Raw genomic sequence first — 24363 nt, 5'->3', positions numbered from 1 at the left:
AGTCAAATCAGTTAGGATTAAAGACCTTGCTATCAGACTGGAACCTATAAGGTTCATAGAGGAAAACATAGACAGAGGCCTCCATGACGTTGAAGCTTAAGACATCTTCAAGGATGAAACACCACTGATCAAGCAAGTGGAAGCAAAGATCAACGAATGGGACTACACTAAATTAAAAAGCTTTTGCACCTTGAAGCAGATGTCTTTTCTGAGTAGAGTTTTGGGGTCCTTGGAGCAGATACCGAAAAGTGGAATCACAGATTCATATGGAAGCTCAGTTCCTAGTTTTGGTTCTTGGTTTTTGTGTTTGGGGGTTGGCTTTTGGTTTGGGGGCTGGTGTTTTTTTTTTTTTAGGTATTCACATTAATTTCCAAAAAGATTTTGCCATTCCTTGTCAACCTTCCCACCAGCAGTAGATGAGGGTCCTTCGCACCCACCCCCCACCCCCACATCCATGCCAACACTCTGTTTTTGTTCTTAGTGGTGTGTGCTGGTCTCACTGGTGTGAGATGATATCCATTGTCATTTTGATTTTCATTTCCCTGATGATAAGTGATGCAGAGCATTTTTTTTTCATACATCTTTTGGCCAGCTGTATGTCATCTTTGAGAGGCTTCTTCTCATTTTTCTCCCTGATTCTTAATTGGATTGTTGTGTTTTGTTGTTTTCATAGAGTTCTACCAGTGCTGTGTGTACCTTGGATACTAACCACTTATCTGGGGGGCGGTTCTTTTTCATTCTGGTCATTGTTTACTTTGTGATACAGAAGCTTCTTAGTATGATGCAAGTATATGTATTTTAAATGTTACCTTCCCTCCTACAGAGGTGGGGGTTATACAGATGGACCTCCCTGGTGCTCATGTGGACATGCCATGGTTGCTGTAAACAGCGGCACAGATTTTTGTTTTGTTTTGTTGGGCGGTGCAGGCATAACTGGTGGTACCCAAGGAACTAGACTGTTCTTGGCTCAGTGCTTCGGGGTTCTCCCTGGCAGTGATAAGAGGGGTGGGCATTGGTGGTAGGGATCAAGCCTAGATCTCAGACATGTGCACTAGCCCTCCTAGTCATCACCTCCGTGGTCCCTGAATTTCACTTCTTTCCTCTTCCTGCAATTTAAATTATTCCCTGAGGTACTGTGCTTTACAGTATTGGTATTGGTGGTTCCCCGTGTACATTTCAGACACCACACCCATCACCAGTGTACCAACTCCCCTCCCCCATTAGTCCCACATATGAGAAAGATCATTCTGTATCTATCTCTTTCCTGCTGACTTCACTCAGCGTGATATCTTTTAGTTCTCACTTTGTCACAACAAATTGCATGAGTTCGTTCTTTCTTGCAGTTGCATAGTATTCCATTGTGGATACATACTACAACTTCTTGATCCAGAGTTGAGCGTTTGCGTTGTTTCCATAATCTGGCTGTTGTACTAAGTATGGCAGTGAACACAGATGTGCATAAATCCTTTTAAAATGATGTTTTTATGTTTGGGGAATAGATGCCAAGTAGTGTTGCTGAATCAGATGGGAGTTCAGTTCTTATTTTTTGGAGCGATCTCCATATTGCTTTACATGGAGGCTGACCCAGATGACATTGCCACCAACAGTGAATGAATGTTCATCCACTGAATGATTCTTACCACAGTCTTGCCAGCGCGGGCTGTCTCCAGACTTTTGGATATGAGCTATTTTTCGCATGAAATTAAATCTCAATATTGTTTTGACTTGTATTTTTCTACTCATGAGTGAGTGACAACAAGATGTGAGTGACATCTCCTCTGCCCGTTTTTTTGAATGGGGCTGGTGAATTATTTGGGTTATTGAGTTTTGTGAGTGCCTTACAGACCTTGGATATTCGCCCTCTAGCTGATGTATCGTGTGCAGATATTTTTTCTCCCATGTAGTAGTGTGTTTATTATAGTTTGAGTTTCTTTTGCTCTGCGAAAGCTTTTTAATTTGACAGAGTCTTACTTGATTATTTTTGTTTCTGTCATCTCCGTGGTCCTCTTATTGAAGGTACCTCTGCAGTCGGTTTCCTGGAGAGACCTGAAGAGATCTTTTCTTCCAGGTATTTTATAGATTCTGGTCTAGTCTCGGTGTCTTGGGTCCACTTTGAGTTTACTTTTGTGAACGGTGTGAATTATGGCTCTGGTCTCAGTTTTCCCATGTGGTTGTGGAAGTAGGAAACAATGCTGTTTACCATCTATGATGCATTCACCCACTCTCCCTTACTTAAAATAATTGATTTAGAGTTCCTTTCCTTTTTGCTTATTTGTTTCATTTTAGAATGGTAATATCACTACCTTCACTGCGTGCAGTGTCATGGTTCTGGACCGTGATAATGTATGTCCCGTCAGGAGGTAGGGGTTTGTGTAAAAGACTTGCTTTCCCTCCATAGACTTTCTTTGCTGTCTCCTACTTTCTCAGCCTTTGCTTTGCTGAAGGCCATAGGTGTTGCAGCCCTTTTGCTTCTGTGAGAATACACCCGGGATGGCTGCTGAGAACTCAGCCCCAACATCTCAGCAGTACCCCCAACTGTTTTAAAAGCAAGCAGGAAAAAAATAATGACTAGAACAGAAAATCCAAGGACTGAAGGCTGCTGTAAGAGATGTTAACATATGCACACTAGAAATTCACCAAAAAAAGAGAGAGAAAGTTGGGAGGTGGGGTGAAGAACTAGTTAGAATAATAGTGACCAAAAATTTCTCCAGGGACCAGAGAGATAGTACAGTTAGTAAAGTGTTTACCTTTCACACACACACCATCCCCTGAGCACCACCAGGAGTGTTTTCTGAGCGCAGAGCCAGGAGTAACCCCTAAGCATCACTTGGTGTGTCCCAAAACAAAAACAAAATATTTCCCCAAATTAATATCAGAGACCAAACTTCAGGTTAAAGATTATTAGAGAACACTAGCAGGAGGATAAACTTCACTTAGTTGCTGTGTATTATTGTTATTAATGTTATTATATAAGGAGGAGGAGGAGGAGGCGGATGTCCCCAGCCGGCAGTCATCAGGAGCTATTCCTGGCTATCTGTTCAGGCATGATCACTGGCAGTGTTCCAGGGATCATGCATGGTTCCAGGGATCACACCAGGGTCAGCTGCATGCAAGGCAAGTACCTTACCTGCTGTACTATCTTGATGCAAGCCCTACTTTGTTTTTTTAATTGAGTAAACTCTACCTGTTTCAATTATGGAAAATCAAAAGGTAAAGGAATAAATCCTGAATTTTTTTCTTACCTTCTTACAATAAAATAAGAGAGGGAAACCACCTTACCTATAAAAGAGCGTGATATAGCAATTACAACCAACTACTGCTGAGAACCATTTAAAAAGCAAGTGAAATGTTGATAGAGAAAAAAGTTACCAACCTAGACTTCTGTAATGTACAAGATTGCCCTTTGAAAGTAATGTTTTATTTTATAAGGTAAAAGTAGTAATATATTTAGATACAAACTGATCCAGCCATCTGAAATCTTCTAATGTACCTAAGCAACAATCGAGCCTATTAATTCATTAGAAAATGGAGGTGCCTTCAATAAAAATGACATTTGCACCTATATGTTCATTGTAGCAGTATTCACAATAGCCAGAATCTGGAAACAACCAGAGTGCCCAAGAACAGATGACTTGTTGCATTTACATTTGCTGGTTACAAGAAACTTTGGTATATTTACACAATGGAATACTACGCAGCTGTTAGGAAAGCTGAAGTCATGAAATTTGCTTATAATTGGATGGGCATGGAGAGTATCATGCTAAATGAAATGAGTCAGAAAGAGAGGAACAGACAGAATGACTACACTCATTTGTGGAATATAAAAATAACATAATATGAGACTAGCACCTGAGGATAGTAGAGACAAGGATCAGGGAGATTGCTCCATGGTTGGAAGTTTTTCCTCATGACTTGGGGGAGAAGGCAGTTGGAATAGAGAAGGGATCACTAAATGATCCCTCATTGATGGTTGGAGGGATCACTGGGATTGGAGATGTGTGCTGAAAATAGATAAAGGACCAAACATAATGGCCTCTTAGTATCTGTATTGCAAACAATAATGCCCAGAAGTAGAGAGAGAATAAGAAGGAAACTGTCTGCCATGGAGGCACGGGGGTAGAGAGAGATACTGGGGACATTGGTAGTGTACGCTGGTACACTGGTGGAGGGATGGGTGTTCGATCATTGTATGGCTGAAACTCAAACATGAAAGTTTTTTAACTATCCCACAGTGATTCATTGAAAAAAAAGGGAAAAGAACCATTTGCTAGGGGAAAAAAAAAAGAAAATGGAGTTGCCTTGATTTCTTTGCTCTAATAAAGTGCAAGAGCTTTATTTTTATTTCTATATAATTTTTATTGATGTAACATTCATTTACAATATGGAATTTCAGATATTTACTCCATCCCTTCCTATGTATACAATACTTACTGGTCATATGGCCACAGTTTCAGAGCCATCTCACCACTGGAAAGACCCTTAATCATCTCACCCTTCCTCCTCTCTTCCACCTTAGTCTTCACCTAGTCTAGGAATTTTTTTACCTTTTTTTTTTGAGAGGTCATCATCATCATCATCATCATCATCATCCCATTGATCATCAAATTTCTTGAGCAGTTTCAGTAATGTCTCCATTCGTCCTAGCCCTGAGATTTTAGAAGCCTCTCTTTACTCGTCCTTTCCAATGGTGCCGCATTGGAGGCTCTTTCAGGGTAATGAGACCCATCATTGTTACTGGTTTGGGCATGTGAATAAGCCACGGGGAGTTTGCCAGGCTCTCCCATGTGGGCAGGAAACTCTCAGTTGCTTGCCAGGTTCTCCCAGAGGGAGAACTAGGCTATAAGATGTCGAGTGCTTCCGGGAGCTTGGTTTTATAGTCTCTGGATGTTGGCCTTGGTGGGATTAAAGGGCACTGGGGCCAGTCCCTGGGTGTGACTGCCTAGCTACTGGAAAATGGGGGATCTGCGCGAAAGAGGCCTGATCCAAGCAGCCCTGGAGATCTCAGCCCCGGGTCCTTCACACCTGGGTTCCTCTGCCGGTTCCTTCATGCATGAGGCTCATCCGAACGTGTGGAGAAGGCCCTTGAGCAGGGTTATGGCTGGGCTCCAGAGATCTTCAGCTGCAGGGGCTCTGCTCGGGACTGGGAGGGAAACTGAAGCCCACGCACCCCCCCCAAGGGGCCCTGGTGAAGACAGCCAGGCTCGGGGGCAAGAGACTTTCTTGAGAGGTATCTTTTTTTTTAATTTGTTGCTTTAGTTATTCATATTCCATTTATGAGGGATGACATCTTGTAGCTTTCACTTCCTAACTTTTCATTTACCATCATCACCTAAAGATTCACTCATTTTGTCCCCAGAGATACAGTTTCATCTTTTTATTTTAATGACAGAATACTTAGTATTCCATTGCATAGATATAGAGCACAGCTTCTCTGTCCAGTCATCTCTTGATGGTTATTTAGGTTGATTCTGTGTTTTGGCTGTTGTGACTATTGCTGTCTTAACCTTTCAAATAAGTGATTTTATTCTCTTCAGATAAATGCCTAAGAATGTTAATCCTGGATCATAAGTATATAGCTTTAAATTCTATTGTTAGTAAAATTAGAATTAATAAATAAATGAATGAACCAAACGTTCAGCTTTGGGGAACAATAATAAAAGAAATTAAAATATAAAGAAAAAAAGAATTTTATATTAATTGAAGATCAGTTCTTTGTTTAAAATATAAGCAAGGACCTAATAAAAAATTATCATGAATAAATGAGTAATACTTTAATATATTCCCTAAAATAAGGAAATAAATCATGAGTATGACAAAATTGGATATGAATAGAAGAAAGGTCGAGGAGAACTCTTATAGGTTATAATGTGTAGATGTGGGTTTTTTGAAGGTCTTTTTGTTTTGTGGGTTTTTTTTTCAACTATGATAAGATTTTAGATTTAAATGAAAATTACTCATGATCTGGAAATTAAGAAGAGATTGGACAACCTCTAAGTTCTTCCAGTAGCATTGTGGCTTAGAAAGCCTTCCATTTACCATGTCAGAATTGAACAATAGAGTCCAGTTGAAAAACCAGTTTGGGTTCTGGTCTGAGTATTTTCGAAAGTTTCTTCAATCTACAGAAAATGTTTCTGTTACTGTTGATTTAACCAACTAGATGAGGTGGTGCCAAAACTAAGTTCTTGGCAGATTTTCAGACACACTTCCTGCTAGATGGTGCTACTTTTCATAGCAGTATGTCAGAGAGAATTGTAGACTTTGTTTATGCAGAATAACTCATTAGACTTGATATTTAATTCTTGTTAACTCCTAATTCCTCTTGCGATTTCAACACTGCACATTGCTCTCCATCTTTAATCCACTCCGATCCAGACCCCACTGCCCACCAACTCTCTGGCAGCTGCATTCATTTTCATTGATGTATCGCTTATTACTTAATGTATACATTATAACCAATAATAATATCTATTGCAAAGTGTTTAGCATTTCTTGAGGATGATACCGCTGCTCATATTTAAGATCTAAATGAGCTAACTTTGTCATGAGGATTGTCATCTCTGATAAACAAAACCGTAGACATCATGCTGTCCCTGGAAGTGCTTGGTTTATAGTTGTTTGTATCAAAAATACTTAGAATCATCTTCAGTAGTCACTTTGAAAAGAAAATATTCTTCTGGTAGAGGATGAGGGGGAAATTGGTTAAAAACAAAAAAAAATGTTTTACAAAAAGGAAAACAGCACTCATCCCCTTTTAAGAGCTATTCAGATGAAAAATTGCTCGGCATGAGCTTGATCTATATGTTTTTTGTGGTTATTAGTGGTAATGAAGATGCATTAACCATATTCTCTTGATAATGCTCTAGCAGTTTCTTAGTACTTTTATCAACATATAAATTTTACAACTGGCAATATGGGAATTTGACGAGTACATTTTTGTTTATAAAAAAAAGGGTAACAACATTATAACTTCTTCATATCTGTGAATTATGAATCTTGACTTGCAAATAAGCAAAACTAAAATGCAGTAGAACTTCAATATCACGATAGCTCCTCGTTCTCCTACCACTTAAAAGAAATGGAGTGCAAGCAAGCTGCTGAGTGGAATACAGTGCCAGAGGTGAATGCCTTCTTAATCCAGAATTTATATGTTCTTTTCATTTTATTCATTCTTTTTCTCATAAACATGTACTGAGTGCCTTCTCTGTTGCTAAGATGTGGTGTCTGTAAATTGAGAATGTTCTCTTTTATTAAGAAGCAACTGAAAACTAGAAGCGAATATGGCATAAATACTGTCCTTCTGCAGTAGGAAACATTATTTTCAGTAATTTGGGGTAGGACATTAAGTATCTCTATTCTTTCAAGATGAAATGTGATTAAAAAAAAAGAAGCATGTGAAAATGATTTTTTTTTTCAGTTCATTCAGTTATTAGAGCCTTCATTTACAAAACCGAGTACCAGGTTTTAAATGTGACTTGTCTGATCTCTGAAGCAGTATGTCTCCAATACTTAGCTCATAACATTATCTTGTACCATTAGAGAAAGGTCTAGGAAACACGCGTAGTGGTCTTTCCTTTTTATTACATCACTATGGATCAGTTATACTTTAGAGCTATATCAAGTAATGCCAAGGAGACAGTTCTCATATTACAAGTAGGAGAGCTACTTCAGTGCTATCAGGTAGATTTGAGGAACAGAAATGATGATTAAATCCAAGTTACCTGGAATCAAATTTGTGAATGCCTCACACTTAATTTTAAGTTCAACTTTTATAAAGGAGAAGCAAAGTGAGAAATGAAGCATCTCATTTAATGAGAGATTAGTGGCAATAAAAATTGAAGGCTTGGTATTATGGAATTAACCCTCTCCTACAAATACAATAGTATGTAATAGTTTTGATCTTCAACATAGTGGCCTGAGATACTATAAGGTTATGAAGCATCAGAAAAGTAATTTATCTGGACCAGAGCAATACTACAGTGGTTAGGATACTTGCATTGAAAAAGAATGCCTGTATTGACCTGTATTGAGTACTGTATTCAATCACTGACACTCATATGGCCCCAAGCCCCACGAGGCATGATCCATGAGCACAGAGCCTGGAGAAAACCCGGAGCACTGCTAAGTGTGGCCCCAAAACCAAATAATAATAATAATAATAATAATAAGTTTTCACGTAACCAATTTTTGTATAGCATTCTCTATTTGCCAGACATTTAATAATGCAAGAAATGGCAAACCAATAGAAGCTAAAGGAAATGTATGAGGTAGAGGGTGTTGTTCAGGGACTTGATTGCTGCTGAGAGTAGAGTCATAGATGAGCGAATCTTTGGCTGGCAATGCAGGGCTCCTTGGTGAGCTTGAAGAGGGGCTTCAGAGCAGTGGGTGGAAGAACTTAGTCGGGTAAAGACCAAAGAAGCAGGAGAGCACGTTCTTTTGAAAAGAACATGCGCGCAGTGGGAAAGAAGTGCAATGAATGGTCACTCTAAAGGAATAAGGATTCAGAGAAGATGCAGATATACAAAAATAACACATGTAACACACACACACACACACACACACGTAGCCCTGCAGTTGTATGCTAACAGTGGGGATGGAGAAATGCATGCTAACATTTCTCCGGGATGGAGAAAACGGGAGCAGGAGAGGAAGACCCGGGATTTACCGTCTCGAAGATCAAAGGTGATGGGGTCCAAACTCCAATGAAGAGGCTGGCCACCGCGGGGAACAGGGTTCATGGGCCACTCTAACAGATGAAGACTTAGACTTCAGGTCAATGGAATAGCCATTTCACGTGTATTCATAAAACCTGTCACATACAAGGCAGTGGCAATAGAGCGTTTCACAAGAGAGGCAAAAACTCCTTGCCTCCAGGGAGTTTTCATTCAAGTGATTGGAGAAGGTGGATAAAACAATTACCAAATAAGTGAAATATAAGACAGACTGAAAGTGCTGCCAGGAAATGAGAGTGAAATAAGTAAGATGGGGAAGAGCATTGGAGTGCTCAGGACAGGGGCGGGGGGGTTGTGAGGGTGGGCTACAGTACTCTGGTACAAGGCATTGAACATCACTTCTGTGAAACGACCTGGTGACTCTCAGATGTTCATTTTTCAGGATCAGATTAAATTCGGCATAGTAGGCACACAGTGGGACTTGAGGGAAGTTGACCTCAGCCTAGTTTTGTTAATCCCCTTAATTAATTAATTCCCCTTTATTAATCAGCTCCCTTACCCGAGGCTTACTGGCCTTGTATCTCTCTATCACAGTGTTTCTTACAAGTTTTAATCACAGGTTTATTTATAAGAACAAATTTTTATTTGATAAATATAAAAATGTATATTAAAATATATTTTAATTATTTAAAAATCCCTTTTCTTCTAAACTAGATGCTCCGAGAGGGCAAGTGTGTCTATTTGGGGCGGTTGTGTCCCTCGGACTTGGCACCGGTTGGCATGTAACCAGCCCAGTTTGCTAAGTAAGGGAACGAAAGGTGAAAGGACTGTTTCCTGTAAGCCGCATCTTCGAGAACTTGTTATGTGAAATCAGGGCTGTAGCTCAGTAGCTAAGTACTTCATTTACCCGTTTGAGGCCCTGGGTTTGATCCCCCAGTCTCCTCTCTCCCCAAAACAAGGAAGAAAGAATCTGGTTACGTTATTTATTCAGGGTTCGATTTGTAAAGTTTCTCCTCCTAGCCTCGTGAAGTTTTTCCTTCCAGCCTCTGGTCAGTTGTCCTTTTCAGAGGACAGATACTCCGAGTCCCGCGAAGCCTGTTCAAGTCGAGTCACTCAGCCATTTGAATGATCTCCACCTTTTCTTTTCTTCAACAGGACCCATGCCAAAGGCGCTCCCCTGAATATAAATAAGGTCTCCAATAGCCTGATTAATTTTGGAAGAAAGTTGATTTCTCCTGCAACAGCCCCAGGCAGTGCCAGTGGCCCTGTTCCTGGGGGCAATAGCAGCAGCAGCAACAGCGGCCCCAGCCCTTCGGTGGGGCCCCCCAGGACCTTAGCAGAAGCCCCCAGGCATCATTTGCAGCAGCAGCAGCAAAGGCTGATGAAATCGGAAAGTATGCCGGTGCAGTTGAACAAAGGTAAGGAAGATGCAAGGGAATGTGAGCGAAGCACCCAGAATCCCCCAGGACTTCCTCACTGGCCCACAGGGAAACGACCTCCCCGAACCGGAAATTAAGCCAAAACTTGATTAATTTATTTATTTTTTTAAATTGTGTTGGTGGATCTTTTTTGATGTTGGAATAGCAGGCGCTAGACCCAGTTACCCAAGGACATTCAGGAGGTCGTCTGTGAGGACGTTGCCTTGATAACCTAGTGTCCTTACTTCTGAGGCCCGTGATGGCCGTCCAGCGTGGGTTCCCACATGGACCGGCAGGCCAGCTGGCTTGTGATCTCTGCTGCTCCAGTCGTGCTTCTGACGGAAGAAAATCTGAATTGCATTCCAGTAGCCTGAGATTCCCTAGCTGTGGCCTTTCTCAGCGTGTCTCTGGTCCAGCTCTTCGCCGCTGCTGAAGATAAGCTAGAAGCTTGGGGTCGTTCTATGAACCGGAATCTCCAGCTGCCAGAGGAAGTGCCTGAGTCCAGGCACTTCAAAGGAGGACCGCAGGGATGGGAAGGCGGAGGAAAGCTAGGAGGCTGGCTCATCAGACCTCTCTCTGGGCAGCTCTGAGTGGCGCGCTTGCCACTGGCTTCCTGGTCTGCCCCGTTGCCCCCGCAAGCCCTGCTAGGCTTATCCTCCTCTCTGGAGTTATTTCCTGAGAGGCCTTGGTGTCTTCCTCAGAACTTTATTTTCACGTACTTTTCAGAGACAAAATATATTCGTCCCCTATTCATGGAGCAGATTAGAAACAGCTGCATTTATTTTTGGTGGTTAAACTCTGCTATCTATACTAAAGCAAGAAATAGTAACAGGATGGTGGAAAAATCTACAAAAAATCAATGCTCAGGCCTCACAATGCTCGGGCTGGGACCGTTTAGGGAAAACACCCCAACCCAGGCCACTTCCAATATCTGGTGTTGGCAGTTACTGATAAGACTGGACTTCAGCTACGTTCCACTCTTGTGTAAGAAGACAGCATTTAGAATTTTCTTCTCAGGCCATGGAGATAGCTCAGAGGGATGGGGTACATGCTTTGGATGGGCAAGAACCCCCAGTATCTTCCCTAATAGAAGTAGGGTGCCCTCAGGCATCCCAGGGACAGCCTTGGTAGTGCTGGTCACCCCCAGCACAAGTGAGCCCAGAAAGCACCCGTGTCATCAAGCCTATAGCACCAAAACCATCCCACTGGGCTTAAGTAGCACTGGGAGTGACCCCTCACTGCTGGGGAGAACAAAAGCAAATTTAGAAATAAACCAACTTTACTGACATTTAAATTGCCCGACTTCAGTTAAATATACTCTATTCCCCAGTGATCGAAGATGAAGATTACTCAGCGATGAATGTGAATGTGTTTTTCCATTAATTAAGCACGCTGTGTCCTTTCCTATGTGAAAGACTAGGCTTTTATGATTAGTATTTAAATTTATATGCGAATACCCAATATACCTTACATAAGATATCTCATTTGAAAGTGCCTTCTCTTTGTGTTTTTAATGTAGAGCTATCACAGATGATTTAAAGAGAAGGAGACTTCGAATCATTAACATGTTGTAAACGGATGTTAATGCCAGGAGACATGCCCGCTTCCAGAGTGGAAATGAATGTTATTTTATATATTTCTTAATTGTACTGTTTTATTGTTCTAAACAAATATGATTTCAATATTGCTTTGATAACAAGCTGTAGTCAGTAGTAATTCTAACTGATGGCAGGCAAATGAGTCAGAGAATCTCTTAATGCTGTCGCTTAAATTTTCTGAGGAACCCAGCCAAATGACTATAGAAATATAAAGTTGTGTCTCTGAGGAAATGTCAAGTATTAATATCACAGTAAGTGAGAAAGGAAGTGCACGAAGATGGAACAATTGATGAAAACGAAGTCCCCAGTTAGAAGAAGACAACAAAGCACTTAGGCAACATATTTGGAACATGAGTGTCACTAGGGCATTTTCCAACTGATCCCTGAGCTGAGAGAAAGTGGCCTTGTTTGGCAGCTCTGCCGTCTGTTTATTCCTAGCTCCTTCTTGTCAGTCTACAACAAGGAAAAAAAAAAAGATCTTGTCTACTTCCATATTGCAGATAAATATGTCTGCTAGTGCCCCTTCCTGCTTAAAGGGATAAGGATAAAGCCGGAAGTGGCATGAGGTCCGTCCCCACCACCTCAGCCCCTCCCCCCAGTGCCCCTTAGCCGGAAGTGGCTCTGAAGTCTCCCACAATGCTCTGACTAATTCATAACAATTCAGACAGAAGGAGAAACAAGTGGAAACGACTGTGGGCTGACTCCTCATTCACTTCACTGGTGGGCCGGTGACTTGAGTGTGGAACCGGAAGTTCTCTGACCCTGTTTCCCCCTCCCAGCTCTAAACACAAAGCCATAAGATGCATGGTTCTCCCAGCGCACAGGCGTGCCCAACATGGGTTGTCTGTGCCGACACGTCCCCTCTCGTGGCAGGCAAGTGTGTCCCCCTGGTTCCCGAGATTCTTGAGCACCATCATGAGTCAGTCAGCAGCCTTGTGTTGGAGTGTGACTTCTGACTGGAATACGAGTGAGCCGCCAGGTGCTTTGAGGGAAAAAAAAGCCCTTTTTTTCCATGTACTCTGCTGGAAATTTTGGAAGTTGGTTGGAAAAGGGGCCGTCTTTCAAAGATGAAAAATGCCACCAGTTTGCAGAGGTCAATGAAATGCTCCTTTAGTTGTGCTTCAGTGGGGGGGGACAATTGTGTGGGAAGCCAGCCTCGTTCTGGAAATGCATTCTGAGGTTGTGCTAAGTCGTGGAGGGTGGGTCGAGAAGGAGAGCAGAGGAAGCACAGATGTCCCACATGATTTTCCTGGTAATTTTTCATATTGAAATGAGCTGTCTGTCTTTAAATAAGCACTGGTAGGAAAGCCAGAAGCCGCAGAGTGAAAGGAGTAGCAAGCCTAGAATTGAAAAATCTCCTTTAAATATAGAGACAATAGGCCCTCACATGCCGGGCCTCATAAGTTCCGTGTCATGCTGTTCAGCCCTTATTTGGAAACTATACCAATGAAAAGATTTCCTTTCAGTCATAGGAGATTACAAATGCGTGTACTATTAATTGAAGGGGGTGATATAATTACAGCCCAGTAATTTCCAAATGAGCTGGCTCTGCTGTAAATCATAATTGTGCAAGTGGTCAGGGCACAGAGGGTATGTTACTTTGTTCAAAAAAATTAATTTTTTTCTACTGCTCAAGGAAAGCAGGGGAAGCAAGTGGATTAACCAGGCGTTATTATATGTACAAAGTAAGGGACCTCTGAAGAAGATAGGCATTTCGTGAGGGTTTTTCTAAGGTTCTTCATCTCAAAATGGCACACATCTTCCCGTGCTGAGCTGTCCAGAGGGTTATTCTGTGCTCCACGTGGAACTTTGTTGTCCAGGAAGGAAATGAAAGAACCTCCTAAGCATCAGTGCCCCTCAAGTTCTTCACAGAATTTCCTCTCAGGCTTCGGCTTCCCTTTTCTATCCTCCGGTCCTAAAATGCACTTCTTTTCCCTCCACTTCCTGTGTCTATTTTTTGAATTTGACACTTCGTTATTTTAAGCATTTACCACAGGTCCAATTTGTAAACGAAATCTTGCCTATAATAAGTGTATCAAGTTTAAAGGGTATGCAGTTCACAGATTTATTTTTACATGTTGACATTTATAAGTGCATGTGGTAACTTATGAAATCTTTTATTACTTAATGTGAAATTAGGTCCTTATCAGTGAAGAAACTGGTTTTGAGTTTAGTTAAAAATAAATTCTGTCTGATACAGGAAAATCAAGTTCAAAAGCATGTCTCCTCTCTACATGGCATATTACTTACTTTCGGATACATAATTTTTTTTTTAAATAAGGCAGAATCAGAGCAATAGTTGTAGCTGAATCTTGTTAGATTAGAGCCCTTTGATTTCGAAGGTTTCCTGGTTCTGAAAGGAGTCGAAATTTGTTTGCTTGTTCTTTAAGAATAACAGGATAACGTATGCGCAAGCTTTTTGGAATACACTTTTAAGAAATTATTTCTTTTAAAAAATATTCTGCCTTGTGTTTCTAAGAATTATTTGTTTTCTGTTCTATTTTTAATAATTGGGTTGCTGGGAATATTATAGTATTGTGGGGGAAGAAGTAAAATTGCTTTTTAAATTTTTTTTATGTAACCTAATTATTTTTTCTTATGAAATCCAGGCGATGTAGTTACAGGAAGCGATGCTCAGGTTTCTGTTCCTGTCCAGACTCTAACTGACCTCCAAGGTACAGCTACGTAGCATCTCGCATTGCCTGCAGCATTCTCATTGCCTCTCCAAAACGCCCTTTCCTTTTTGCTCACCCGCCATTCTTCCTGTTTCCTAGTCCACTACCGTAATGCAGCCACTGAGTGGCACTGTTGTGTAGAACAAAAGTCCCTTCATCTCTTCTCTCGGTTGCAAATCTGACTGCAGTGTGGGTTTTCTATTAAATTTGCACCTGCCTCTTTCCTCACAAGTATGATCACCCTCCATCCTGTGGTTATTTTAACACTCCACTGTGTGTAGCATTCCACACCGAGTTTTGTTGCTAAGGTGTTCTGTGATAGCATTTCGACAAATTAGTTACATGATTTCTATGTTTATGTGCATGTGAGCGTGTGTAGTATTGGGCAAAGGTACTTAGTATATTTTGCCTGAAATAATGATGGCTTGATTTATAAGTAATATATTTTGAAATTTTTATGAAAGGGCCAGGGAGATACACCCCCCCCCCACACACACACACACACACTTATAAGTGCTAGAGCACATGCCTTACAAGTATGAAGTTGGACACCAGCATCTAAAAAAAAATGTTGTGGTTGAAGAAACATTTCTATATTCTAAAAAATCAGCCTAACTGCATTAGAAAATAACATCTTTATATGCTAAATTATTGAAATAAATGTTTGTATAGGTTTTATATTATAAATCGTACTAACAAAATTCAAGTCCATTTGGACAAATTTCCAAATACATAACTGGGCAGTGATTTAAAATAAAAGGATGACATTTTAATACAAAAAAATTTGGTCACAGTCCATCTCATATAGATCTTAAAATATAGCACTGTATAGCACTGTCATCCCATTACTCATCGATTTGCTTAAGTGGGCACCATTAACGTCTCCATTATGAGACTTGTTGTTACTGTTCTTTTTGGCATACCAAACATGCCACGGGGAGTTTGCCAGGCTCTGCTGTTCTTCAAAACTATTTCTGGAAATTTTACCTTTACCTGAGAAACTTTTTAAAGAGGTATTTAGAGATTTATTCACAAGGCACAAAGCTTTCAAAGATAAGCAAATATGTATATGAAAATGCAGACCAAGGAGAATTTAGACTCTCCAACCACACAAATATATAAATATGATCATATGAACCCGTAGGAACACCAGACAGTGCTCAGAGCTTACTCCTGGCTCTGTGCTCCGCAATCACTCCTGTGAGCTCAATGGACCCTATTGGGTGCTGGGGAACCCAGGTCAGCCACATGCAAGGTAAAACCCTCTTCACTCCACCCCCCACTATCACTCTAGCCCCATGTTTCTATTTTTTTTTTCTTTTTGGGTCACTCCCAGTGATGCGCACTCAGTAATTACTCCTGGCGGTGCTCAGGGGACCATAAGGGGTGCTGGGAATCGAACCTGGGTCAGCCTCATGCAAGGCAAATGCCCTACCCGCTGTGCTATCACTCCAGCCCCCGTGTTTCTATTTCTTAAGTGATTGCCATAGGCATTTAAAATATATGTATTTGTGTACTTACCTCATGGATACACGTGATAATCATTATCAGGTAATGAAAATTAAAAACAGGAGAAGGTCAAAGGAAAAAAAGTCTAGCTCCCTGTCGAGATGAAAAGCCTGAGGGTAAAAGGAAAACACACAGAACATTAAGCAATCCTCATTAATGAAAGGCTTTACGGGAGAAAATAAACAAACCCTCCTTTTTCTCCTTTCTCCTCCTCCCGCTTCTTCCTGCCATCCCTTTCCCTACGGCTAACTTGTAATTATCTCTGGGAGGAAACTGTCTCTAGAACCTAGGAGCAGTGTACTGGGAACGTTCAAACGGTCACAGCTCAAGTCTCTGTTCCCTTTGGGCTCAAGAAATAAATGTCCAGGGTAGAGGAAAAGCCGCCAATTGTTAGAACTCGAGCAAAGGGAGGGAGAAAGCAGTGGCCAGCCAGACACTTACTCACAGGAGAGGAAAGAGACAGTAACGTCACAGAAATTCTCCTTATTGGTCCTGGTTCTTGTTGAGAAATGATCATCCTGGAACAGAACAAACTGTTTCATTATCTTCTGCATAATCACTTTAAGAAAGCAAGATACATGTACATATTTACGTAATATGCACTTACTATGTAAAATGAATTTTGGGAAAACAGCAGTTAGCTTGACGTGTGTGTGTGTGTGTGTGTGTGTGTGTGTGTGAACCTATTCCAGAAGACATTAAGTGAATGAATTGTTCTTAGACTGAGAACAAGGTCACAGTTTGCCCTTCACTTTCAAAGACCTTACTCCATTTTCCTTTCATCCAATCGTCTAATTTTAGTTCACACCAATGACAGCCCACTTGGCCCAGCACTGACACAGAAAGTTGGTGCCACAGTGGCATGGCCGTGCCTGGGGTGGGCTCTGGGGTCAGCCCCTGCCCCCCAGGAATTCTGACTCCTTTGATGCCTTGCCGGTGACTCGGGGAGGTCACTTAGCCTCATTCCTGTAAAGATAGAACCAGAACTGCTGCTTCCAGAGCATGTCTGGGAGGTTACAACCTCTCCTGCCTCAGAGGATAGGCTGTCGGTGCTACCTGCCCTGGTAGCGCCATAAGACAGTTCCCCCATTTGCTTGCTTGCCTCGATTATCCCCTTGGTCCTCAGAGCCAAACAGTGAAAGAACCCCCTCACCTCTTTCCTATTCTGAAAAGTCACCTCAAGATAGTCTTCAAACCACATGTTGAACACCTATGCCAGATCCAACCACTTCTGTGTTCTAGCCGGTCTGTCCCCAACCTGCTCTGTCACTCATGGTTACGGGCCGGGGGCTTTCAATGAGCAGTTACCAGCCTCTCTGCTGCCATTTCGTCACACAAGTCTGTGATGTTCACAGAAGGTTACCACGCAGAGCCCTGTACCTTTGGTTTTCTCCTCGGTTACTTTAGAAAGACATTCTCCTCTTCTGGGCCAACCGTCTCATCCACACCCAGAGACCTCCTGGCTTCTCAGACAGCTTGCCTTGGGTCTCCAGTATCCAACTTCCTCAGCTTTGCTTCGCTCTCTCCCTTCCTTAGCTCTCTCCCAGCCACTCGGGGCCCCTTAGGGTTGTCTGGGAAGCTCATTCGGCCAGCCTAGACCCTTGACAGATAACGTCCATTGGCACAGAACCTCTGTTCAGTTTCTCAGAGGGAAAGGGGATGAAGTCAGATCTCTATACCTAGACACAGGCTGTGTCTAATTCTGAAGGGCACCTCAGTGCCTCACAGCAGTGTGTGTCTTAGCAAACACAACACGGCTGGAAATCAGCTGCCGCCGCCGAGGTTGTCTTATATGCAGTCACATGGTTAGCCGAAGTCTGTGTGAGTCACCGAGAGGTGCAGCCAAGGTAAGAATAGCGGCATCGAAACAAACAAATCTGCAGTGCAGAGACTACCTGGCTTTCTTTAGTTAACAGTTCACCAGTCTGCCAGTTCATGGCAGCTAAGTACTTGGGATGTTCTGGGCCTACACTGAGCCCCAGGAGAGAACCGTGTGACTCATTAGAACACACATCAAGTACAGAGTCATCGCCTCGTCACTCAAAGGGGCTTATGCAGGTCAGTGATTTGTTCAAACCCCGTGCCTTGGTGGTAGCTTAGCTTCAAGCCTAGCTAAGTTTGATCCGGCAGGTTCTGGGCTACCTCAAGCAGTTACGTTGTGGATCCATCTCTCACATCTCCCACCTCAGCCTTAGTTGAAGGTCACTTAATCTCTTACCTGGATGGGTAGTGGTGGTCAGTTCAGCCAAGCTCCTGGAATCTTCATTGTAGCCAAAATGCCAGACAAACCAACCAATCAAGGTTTGCTAAGTGGGGGGCGAGGGGGAGTCGGTTACAACACTGGATGCTGTTTCTCCTTGAGCGAATGGACTGTTTTCAGAGCCTTCAGGATTGTAGCCTTCTTCTCACCTTGTAAATAAGGGACAAAGCAATTTATTGGAGCAGGTCTCCTCGACCCATCGTTACCGTCTTTGTTAGGAGTTAGATGTGCCCGTCTGCATGCCGCAACAAAAATATTTGGAAGTTGAAACTGTCTGTTGGTTATCCCTATGCCAGCCTGACCCATGACTCCTCACCAGTGTGGTCACTGAACTGCTGGCCGTGCATATAAAATAGGAATTGGACTTTGAAGTGTGAAAAAGTGAATTTAAAATGCATATTTTTAAAAAAAAAAATTTGGTTACCTTGGAATGGTAATAGCGTGCATTTGGAGGGGTTCAATCAAAGAGTCAAAAATTAATTTCACTTTACTTTTGAACTATGATTCACAGAAAATTCAAATTGGTTGATGTAGCTCACATTGCATTTCTACTAAACCACATTGGTGTCTGCAGAGACGCTGATGTTCCAAGCCAGATAATGGCTAATCCTTATTGCAGCCCCACCTCAGGCCCACACTGAGCCGGCTTTCCCTAACAGACGCAGCTAGCACTATGGAAGTCAGCCACAGACACTGTCCTTGAGACACTAGGCCTTTGACACCAGCCATTGAGGCCTGAGGGTCAGCTCTGTTCGTTTCTGCAAAGAAGCCACCTCCAAACATACCGGTGCTTAAGATGGGGTAGATATTCTCCAAACCTAGTTTGTTGGTGAAGTTCTTTTTGTTTGTTTGTTTGTTTGTTTCTTGTTTGATATTTTGACTCGGTAGCTCCTTGGAGTCCACCTCTGTGACACAGAAGTGCTATGATACATGTTGATTTCATCTTTAAGTTTGGCCAAGTCTTAAGACACGTCTGTAAGTCTGCGACTTTGGGAAGTTAGACTCTCCCAGGCCCCCTGCTCCACACAGCCACCTCACAGTGTCCCAGGAGTTAAACAGAATGTGTGACTTACCCGTACAGTGGAGTGCTATTTGGCAATGAAAAGGAGTGAAGTACATATACTTGAGGGTGAATGAATCTTGAAAAGAACTCTGCCCACTGAAAGCAGTCAGGGACCAAGGGCCACTCATTTCATTCCAGAGGATATGATACACCTATCGTGTCCAGAGAAGGCAAGTCATGGAGACAGAAAACAGACTTAACGTTTGCCAGAGTTGTGGGGAGAATACTGAGGGCTGAAGGTAGATGCCAGTGGCCACAGAATTTCTTTCTTTATTGGGTTAAAAAAAAAAATGGGGCTCATTGTGACTCTGTGAATATACTGAAAAGTAATCACTGAATTATCCACACTTTTGAAAGGTGAATGTTTATGGTGTAGGAAGCAATAGCCATTTTATAAAGTAATTTTCCCATTTAATCTGCTTTCACAATGATAATGTGAATATATTAGGCGTTCATTGTAAGTAGAGAAAATAGACTACGAGATGGCTCTCGAGGTCTTTTTCAGCCCCATTCAGCGCTCTAGTAGTGAGCCCCTGCGGTGGAGATGATTGCAGAGAAAAAGTAGCCCAGAACATTCAGAACTGGGCCTCTGGTGATGGGTGAGAGTTAGACGGGGTGAACATCTGTCTCCCACCATCCAGAGGTGAACATCCATCCAGGAGAGCCTGAACTAAGCCTAAGAGCCTTCCGGGCCTGCGACCTCTGCTCTCCTCTCCCTGGCCAACCTCGGGCCGACTCCACTAATCAGTCCTTCCCATTTCAGACCCAGAGTCACAGTCCAGGGGCAGAGCTGCTCAAGGCACCTAAGGAGTAATGCAGGGGGTGGGGGCGAACCCAGAGGGAAAGAGGGGTCAGGAGTGTCATCCAAACACAAAGGGGACCTCAGGGAAGCCAGCCAGCTCAGCAGAGAACGATGGGAGGAGTCCATTGTGGCCCCGCCACATATTGGGAGTTAAAAGTGAAAACTGCCTTAATAAAAATAGCAGCTTTAGGGGCTGGAGCCATAGCACAGCAGGTAGGGCGTTCGCCTTGTATGCGGCTAACCCGGGTTCGAATCCCAGCATCCCAGATGGTCCCCTGAGCACTGCCAGGAGTAATTCCTGAGTGCAGAGCCAGGAGTAACCCCTGTGCATCGCCAGGTGTGACCCAAAAAGCAAAAAAAAAAAAAAAGCAACTTTATTGGTCGGCCGTTCCTATACCATTAAGTTCATCAATTAAAATTATGTGGATTCGGTGGGTTTTACTCTATTCACAGACTCGAACAGGTTCAAGTCACACACCATATTGTTTACGTAGCGTAGTTGGGCTTCAAATTGACTCTGTCTTAAGCCTTTCAAGAATGCCCCCAGTGATTCTTCATTTGACCACTTCTTGCCACCAAACTATCATCGTTCTCCTTACTTTTCCTTTTTGCAGTGGCAAAACCTGATTTCCCTCTTTTTCTTTTTGCTCACGTCAGCCCTACCTGTTTTTATTCTCAACACAGCCACCAAAGTGATGCTTTCAGAATTAAGTCAAGTCATGTCAACCTGCTGTCCTAATCCTCTGGTGACTGTCCGTGGCTTCCCTTCTCAGAGTCAAAGTCATCAAAACTGTCTGCAAATCCCAAGCCGATCTGATCCTCTGAGGTCACTCCACCCCCATTCTGACTTTTACCACCCCCACTTTTCCTTGAACTCACAAAGTCTCTGCTATGTGGCCTTGGAACTTGCCCTTCCTGCTGTCTGCAGAGCTGATGGTTCAACATCAAGGCTTTGCTCACATTCTCAGCAACACCTTCACTGACCGCTCTATTTTTAAATTGCAACACTTTCTCCGACCCACACCTACAGAAGCATCTTTGCTGCATTATTTTTCTCTCTAGTACTTCCTGCCTTCTGTGTTATACTAAGGTATTTGTCTCCCCACAACAGAAGGAAAACTTTTTGGAGGATGGGACTTGAGGTGGTTTTTGTTTCAACTGGCCTCTTACGTCAGTTTTCCGCTTACTAGGCCTTCGGTTCCTAAAGTTTGAATGAATGCATGCATACGTGCTAGGTGTTTTGCTCAGTCCTTATGCCCCCCTGACAATCTTCTGAGAGAATCTTCATTGTTGAAGTGGAACCTGCAATAACCTAGCTGCCACAAAACCTGAAAACCACTCAGCAGCCTCTCCCTTTAGCCTGGGCTCCTGCTAAGGGGAGCGTTAGCCTCACAGCCTCTCGGCTCAAAACGTAGTGCTGGGTGCCCAGGTGAGACAGACCCCGAGGCAGAAAGATGAGCCAGAACTTGGTCCCATTGGCAGATGTGGCTGCAGGCAAACGTCACCACATGCTGTCTGTTCCATACGAAAGAAAGAAAAGAAACTCTTGAAAAACTGATAAAAGATTTAGATTTTCATTTGATCCTTGTACAGAATAATTCCTTCAGAAATTTTATATTATTAAAAGTGATTCCACTGGTGGAGGAAAATCCAAGTCATTTTAGCTGTGATTCCTGAAAATTGAGTTAAAATATGGGTTTAATTTGTGTGCAAAACTTGAACTATTACAGTACAGATTATGTGTAGAAATTGTAGCACTGCTTTTTGTTTTGTTATGTGTTGGGGGCAGGGAGGGTCACACACAGCAGGGCTTAGGGCTTACTGTATCTCTGCACTCAGACATCACTCCTGGTGGCTCCGGGGAACATATGGGCAGCCAGGGGTTGGACCGGGGTCAGCCACCTGTCAAGAAAGTGCTCTGTCTGCTGTACTGTCTCTCTGGCCCCCAACTTTTTTTTAATGGCAATTGTATTCATTTATTGTAAATGAATATTAAACTTGGATGAACTACCACAAATAGCTGTTGTACTACTACCTAAAAATTGCCTGTATTTCAATATTTAGAAACGCCCTATTTGATCCTTTATTGAAAGCAGTAGCTAGCAAAAGAGTAGTACGGGGTGTCATTATTATAACTTGGTTTTTCTTAACAGGACAAAGTTCTAAAAACATCAGTTCATCTCCAAGTATTGAGAGTTTGCCTGGAGGAAGAGAATTCACGGGTTCTCCACCTTCCTCTGCTACGAAGAAGGATTCCTTTTTCAGCAACATCTCTCGCTCCCGCTCACAGAGCAAAACTATGGGAAGGAAAGAATCTGTAAGTATTTACCGGCAGTTTTCTTCTCATCCTTCATTCCCCTCTGTGTGCCACCTTTAGCAAAGCTTCCTTTGTACCTGAATTTTTAAAATATCTTAAAATTTTTACAGACTGTTTAGCACAGCGGGTAGAACATTTGCCTTGCACACAACCGACCTGGGTTCCATTCCTCTGCCCCTCTCAGAGAGCCCAGCAAGCTACCGAGAGTATCCCGCCCACACAGCAGAGCCTGGCAGGCTACCTGTGACGTATTCAATATGCCAAAAATAGTAACAACAAGTCTCACAATGGAGACGTTCCTGGTGCCCGCTCGAGCAAATCGATGAGCAGCGGGACAGCAGTGCTACAGTGCTACAGTTAAATTGGTTCATCAAAAATATTTTAATGTTGTAGAAAATATTTTAGGTTATGGTCTATATTAGGCTAGGGGAAGGGATATCACTTTAAAATAAATTGAATTACATGTGCCAGTCTGTTTTTCCCCCCACAACTGTCTTATTTATAAGTGCCTATGCAATTTTTTATTTGAATAGCCAACCAAATAACAGATTAAGGTACTTAAAATGGACTGAGCATTACCCCCCCTTCGTTTTAAGTGTTTCTTGAAAATTAAAAATAATGATTATAATTATTTTACCATTTGATTATAGTTATACAAATTACATTTCAATTAGGGTGCGTTATAGCTGTTCCCTATGATACTTTGGTTTTTTGCACAGAAACATGCAGCTGAAGCATATCCACTGCTCTGGAAAGCTGAAAACAATTTAAGTCAACTTCAAACACAAGGAAAACAAAATAGTTGGCTACATTTTATAGTGAGCTCAGTACCTAATATTCTAATCTGAAAAATTCCTCTTAGGAGAAGATGTAAATGTGAGGGATGATGGAAAAAGGTTTAGCCCTTGCTGAAATAGCCCTAAATTTAAAAATAACCCATAAAATCTCGACAAATCTTGAAAATACCCCATAAAAGCAAATTACTTCCAGTAGGTGGACTGGAAAGCAGCACGGGATTTCTGTGTGTGAATATGTGTGATGTGGGGCGAGACCCTCCACTTCGTGGACTCTCTTGGGGAACCTTTCAGTGTGTGTTAACTGTGATTCTATAATGTGTGAAAGGGCAGAATGGAACTTTCGTTTAAAGATGATGCTTTAATGCAAGCTATTAGCTCTGCTGCTTGCTGAAACTCCACCCCCAGGGGCCAGAGAGAGAGTACAGCAGGCAGAGCACTCCACACACTCCCACCGATCCGATTTCAATCCCCAACACACCCCCCCTTCACACCCCACACCCCACAGCCACACCCCAGCTCCCCACCTAAGTGCAGAACCAGGAGTAAGCTCTGAGCACCACCAAGTGTGGCCTGAATAACCAAAAAAATAAAAAAATAAAAATTTCCACTCCAAAGACAAATAACTAAAAAGGATTTCTCAAGGAATGAAAAACAGGAAAGGAAGTAACAAAAAGTTTCTAACTTGGAAAGCCGACAGCCTAAAAAAGTGCAACTTGGGGGGCTGGAATTGCGGTAGTGCAGTTAGGAACGCAAATGCCTTGGGTGCAGCCGTGGGGCTTGATTCTCAACACCCATATGGTCCCCTAACCCCACCGGGAGTGATGAGTATAGAACCAGGTGTAAGTCCTGAGCACCCCTGGAATGGCCCCAAAACAAAAGAAAGAAGAGGGCTGGGAGAGCAGAAGGGAGGGAGGGAGGGAGGGAGGGAGGGAGGGGAGGAGGGGAGGAAGGAAGGAAGGAAGGAAGGAAGGAAGGAAGGAAGGAAGGAAGGAAGGAAGGAAGGAAGGAAGGAAGGAGGGAGGGAGGGAGGGAGGGAGGGAGGGAGGGAGGGAGGGAGGGAGGAAGGAAGGAAGGAAGGAAGGAAGGAAGGAAGGAAGGAAGGAAGGAAGGAAGGAAGGAAGGAAGGAAGGAAGGAAGGAAGGAAGGAAGTTTGGTTCGTTCCCTGATGGTAAACAATAAGCAATAGATGAAAACCAATCTAGATAAAGACGTTTTCCGGACTGGGCAGCACTGCGCCCTGGGTTGATGGGTTAGG

At 42.7% G+C, this 24363-nt stretch overlaps 1 protein-coding gene across 3 annotated transcripts in view; it reads left to right on the top strand.

Annotated features, from left to right (window-relative positions):
- TBC1D5 (TBC1 domain family member 5) overlaps positions 1-24363 on the top strand; it is a 536851-nt gene that overhangs the window by 458925 nt on the left and 53563 nt on the right. For 2 of the 3 annotated variants that reach the window (XM_055135278.1, XM_055135277.1), the window contains 3 exons: positions 9825-10087; positions 14295-14360; positions 22148-22311. In XM_055135278.1, coding sequence (XP_054991253.1) covers positions 9825-10087; positions 14295-14360; positions 22148-22311 — 493 coding nt within the window. The remainder of the gene's footprint in view (positions 1-9824; positions 10088-14294; positions 14361-22147; positions 22312-24363) is intronic. The other variant, XM_055135279.1, reaches the window with a different exon arrangement.

This window comes from Sorex araneus, chromosome 4 (assembly GCF_027595985.1).
Source record: "Sorex araneus isolate mSorAra2 chromosome 4, mSorAra2.pri, whole genome shotgun sequence".
NCBI lineage: Eukaryota > Metazoa > Chordata > Mammalia > Eulipotyphla > Soricidae > Sorex > Sorex araneus.
This window is presented reverse-complemented; position numbering and strand designations above follow the sequence as displayed.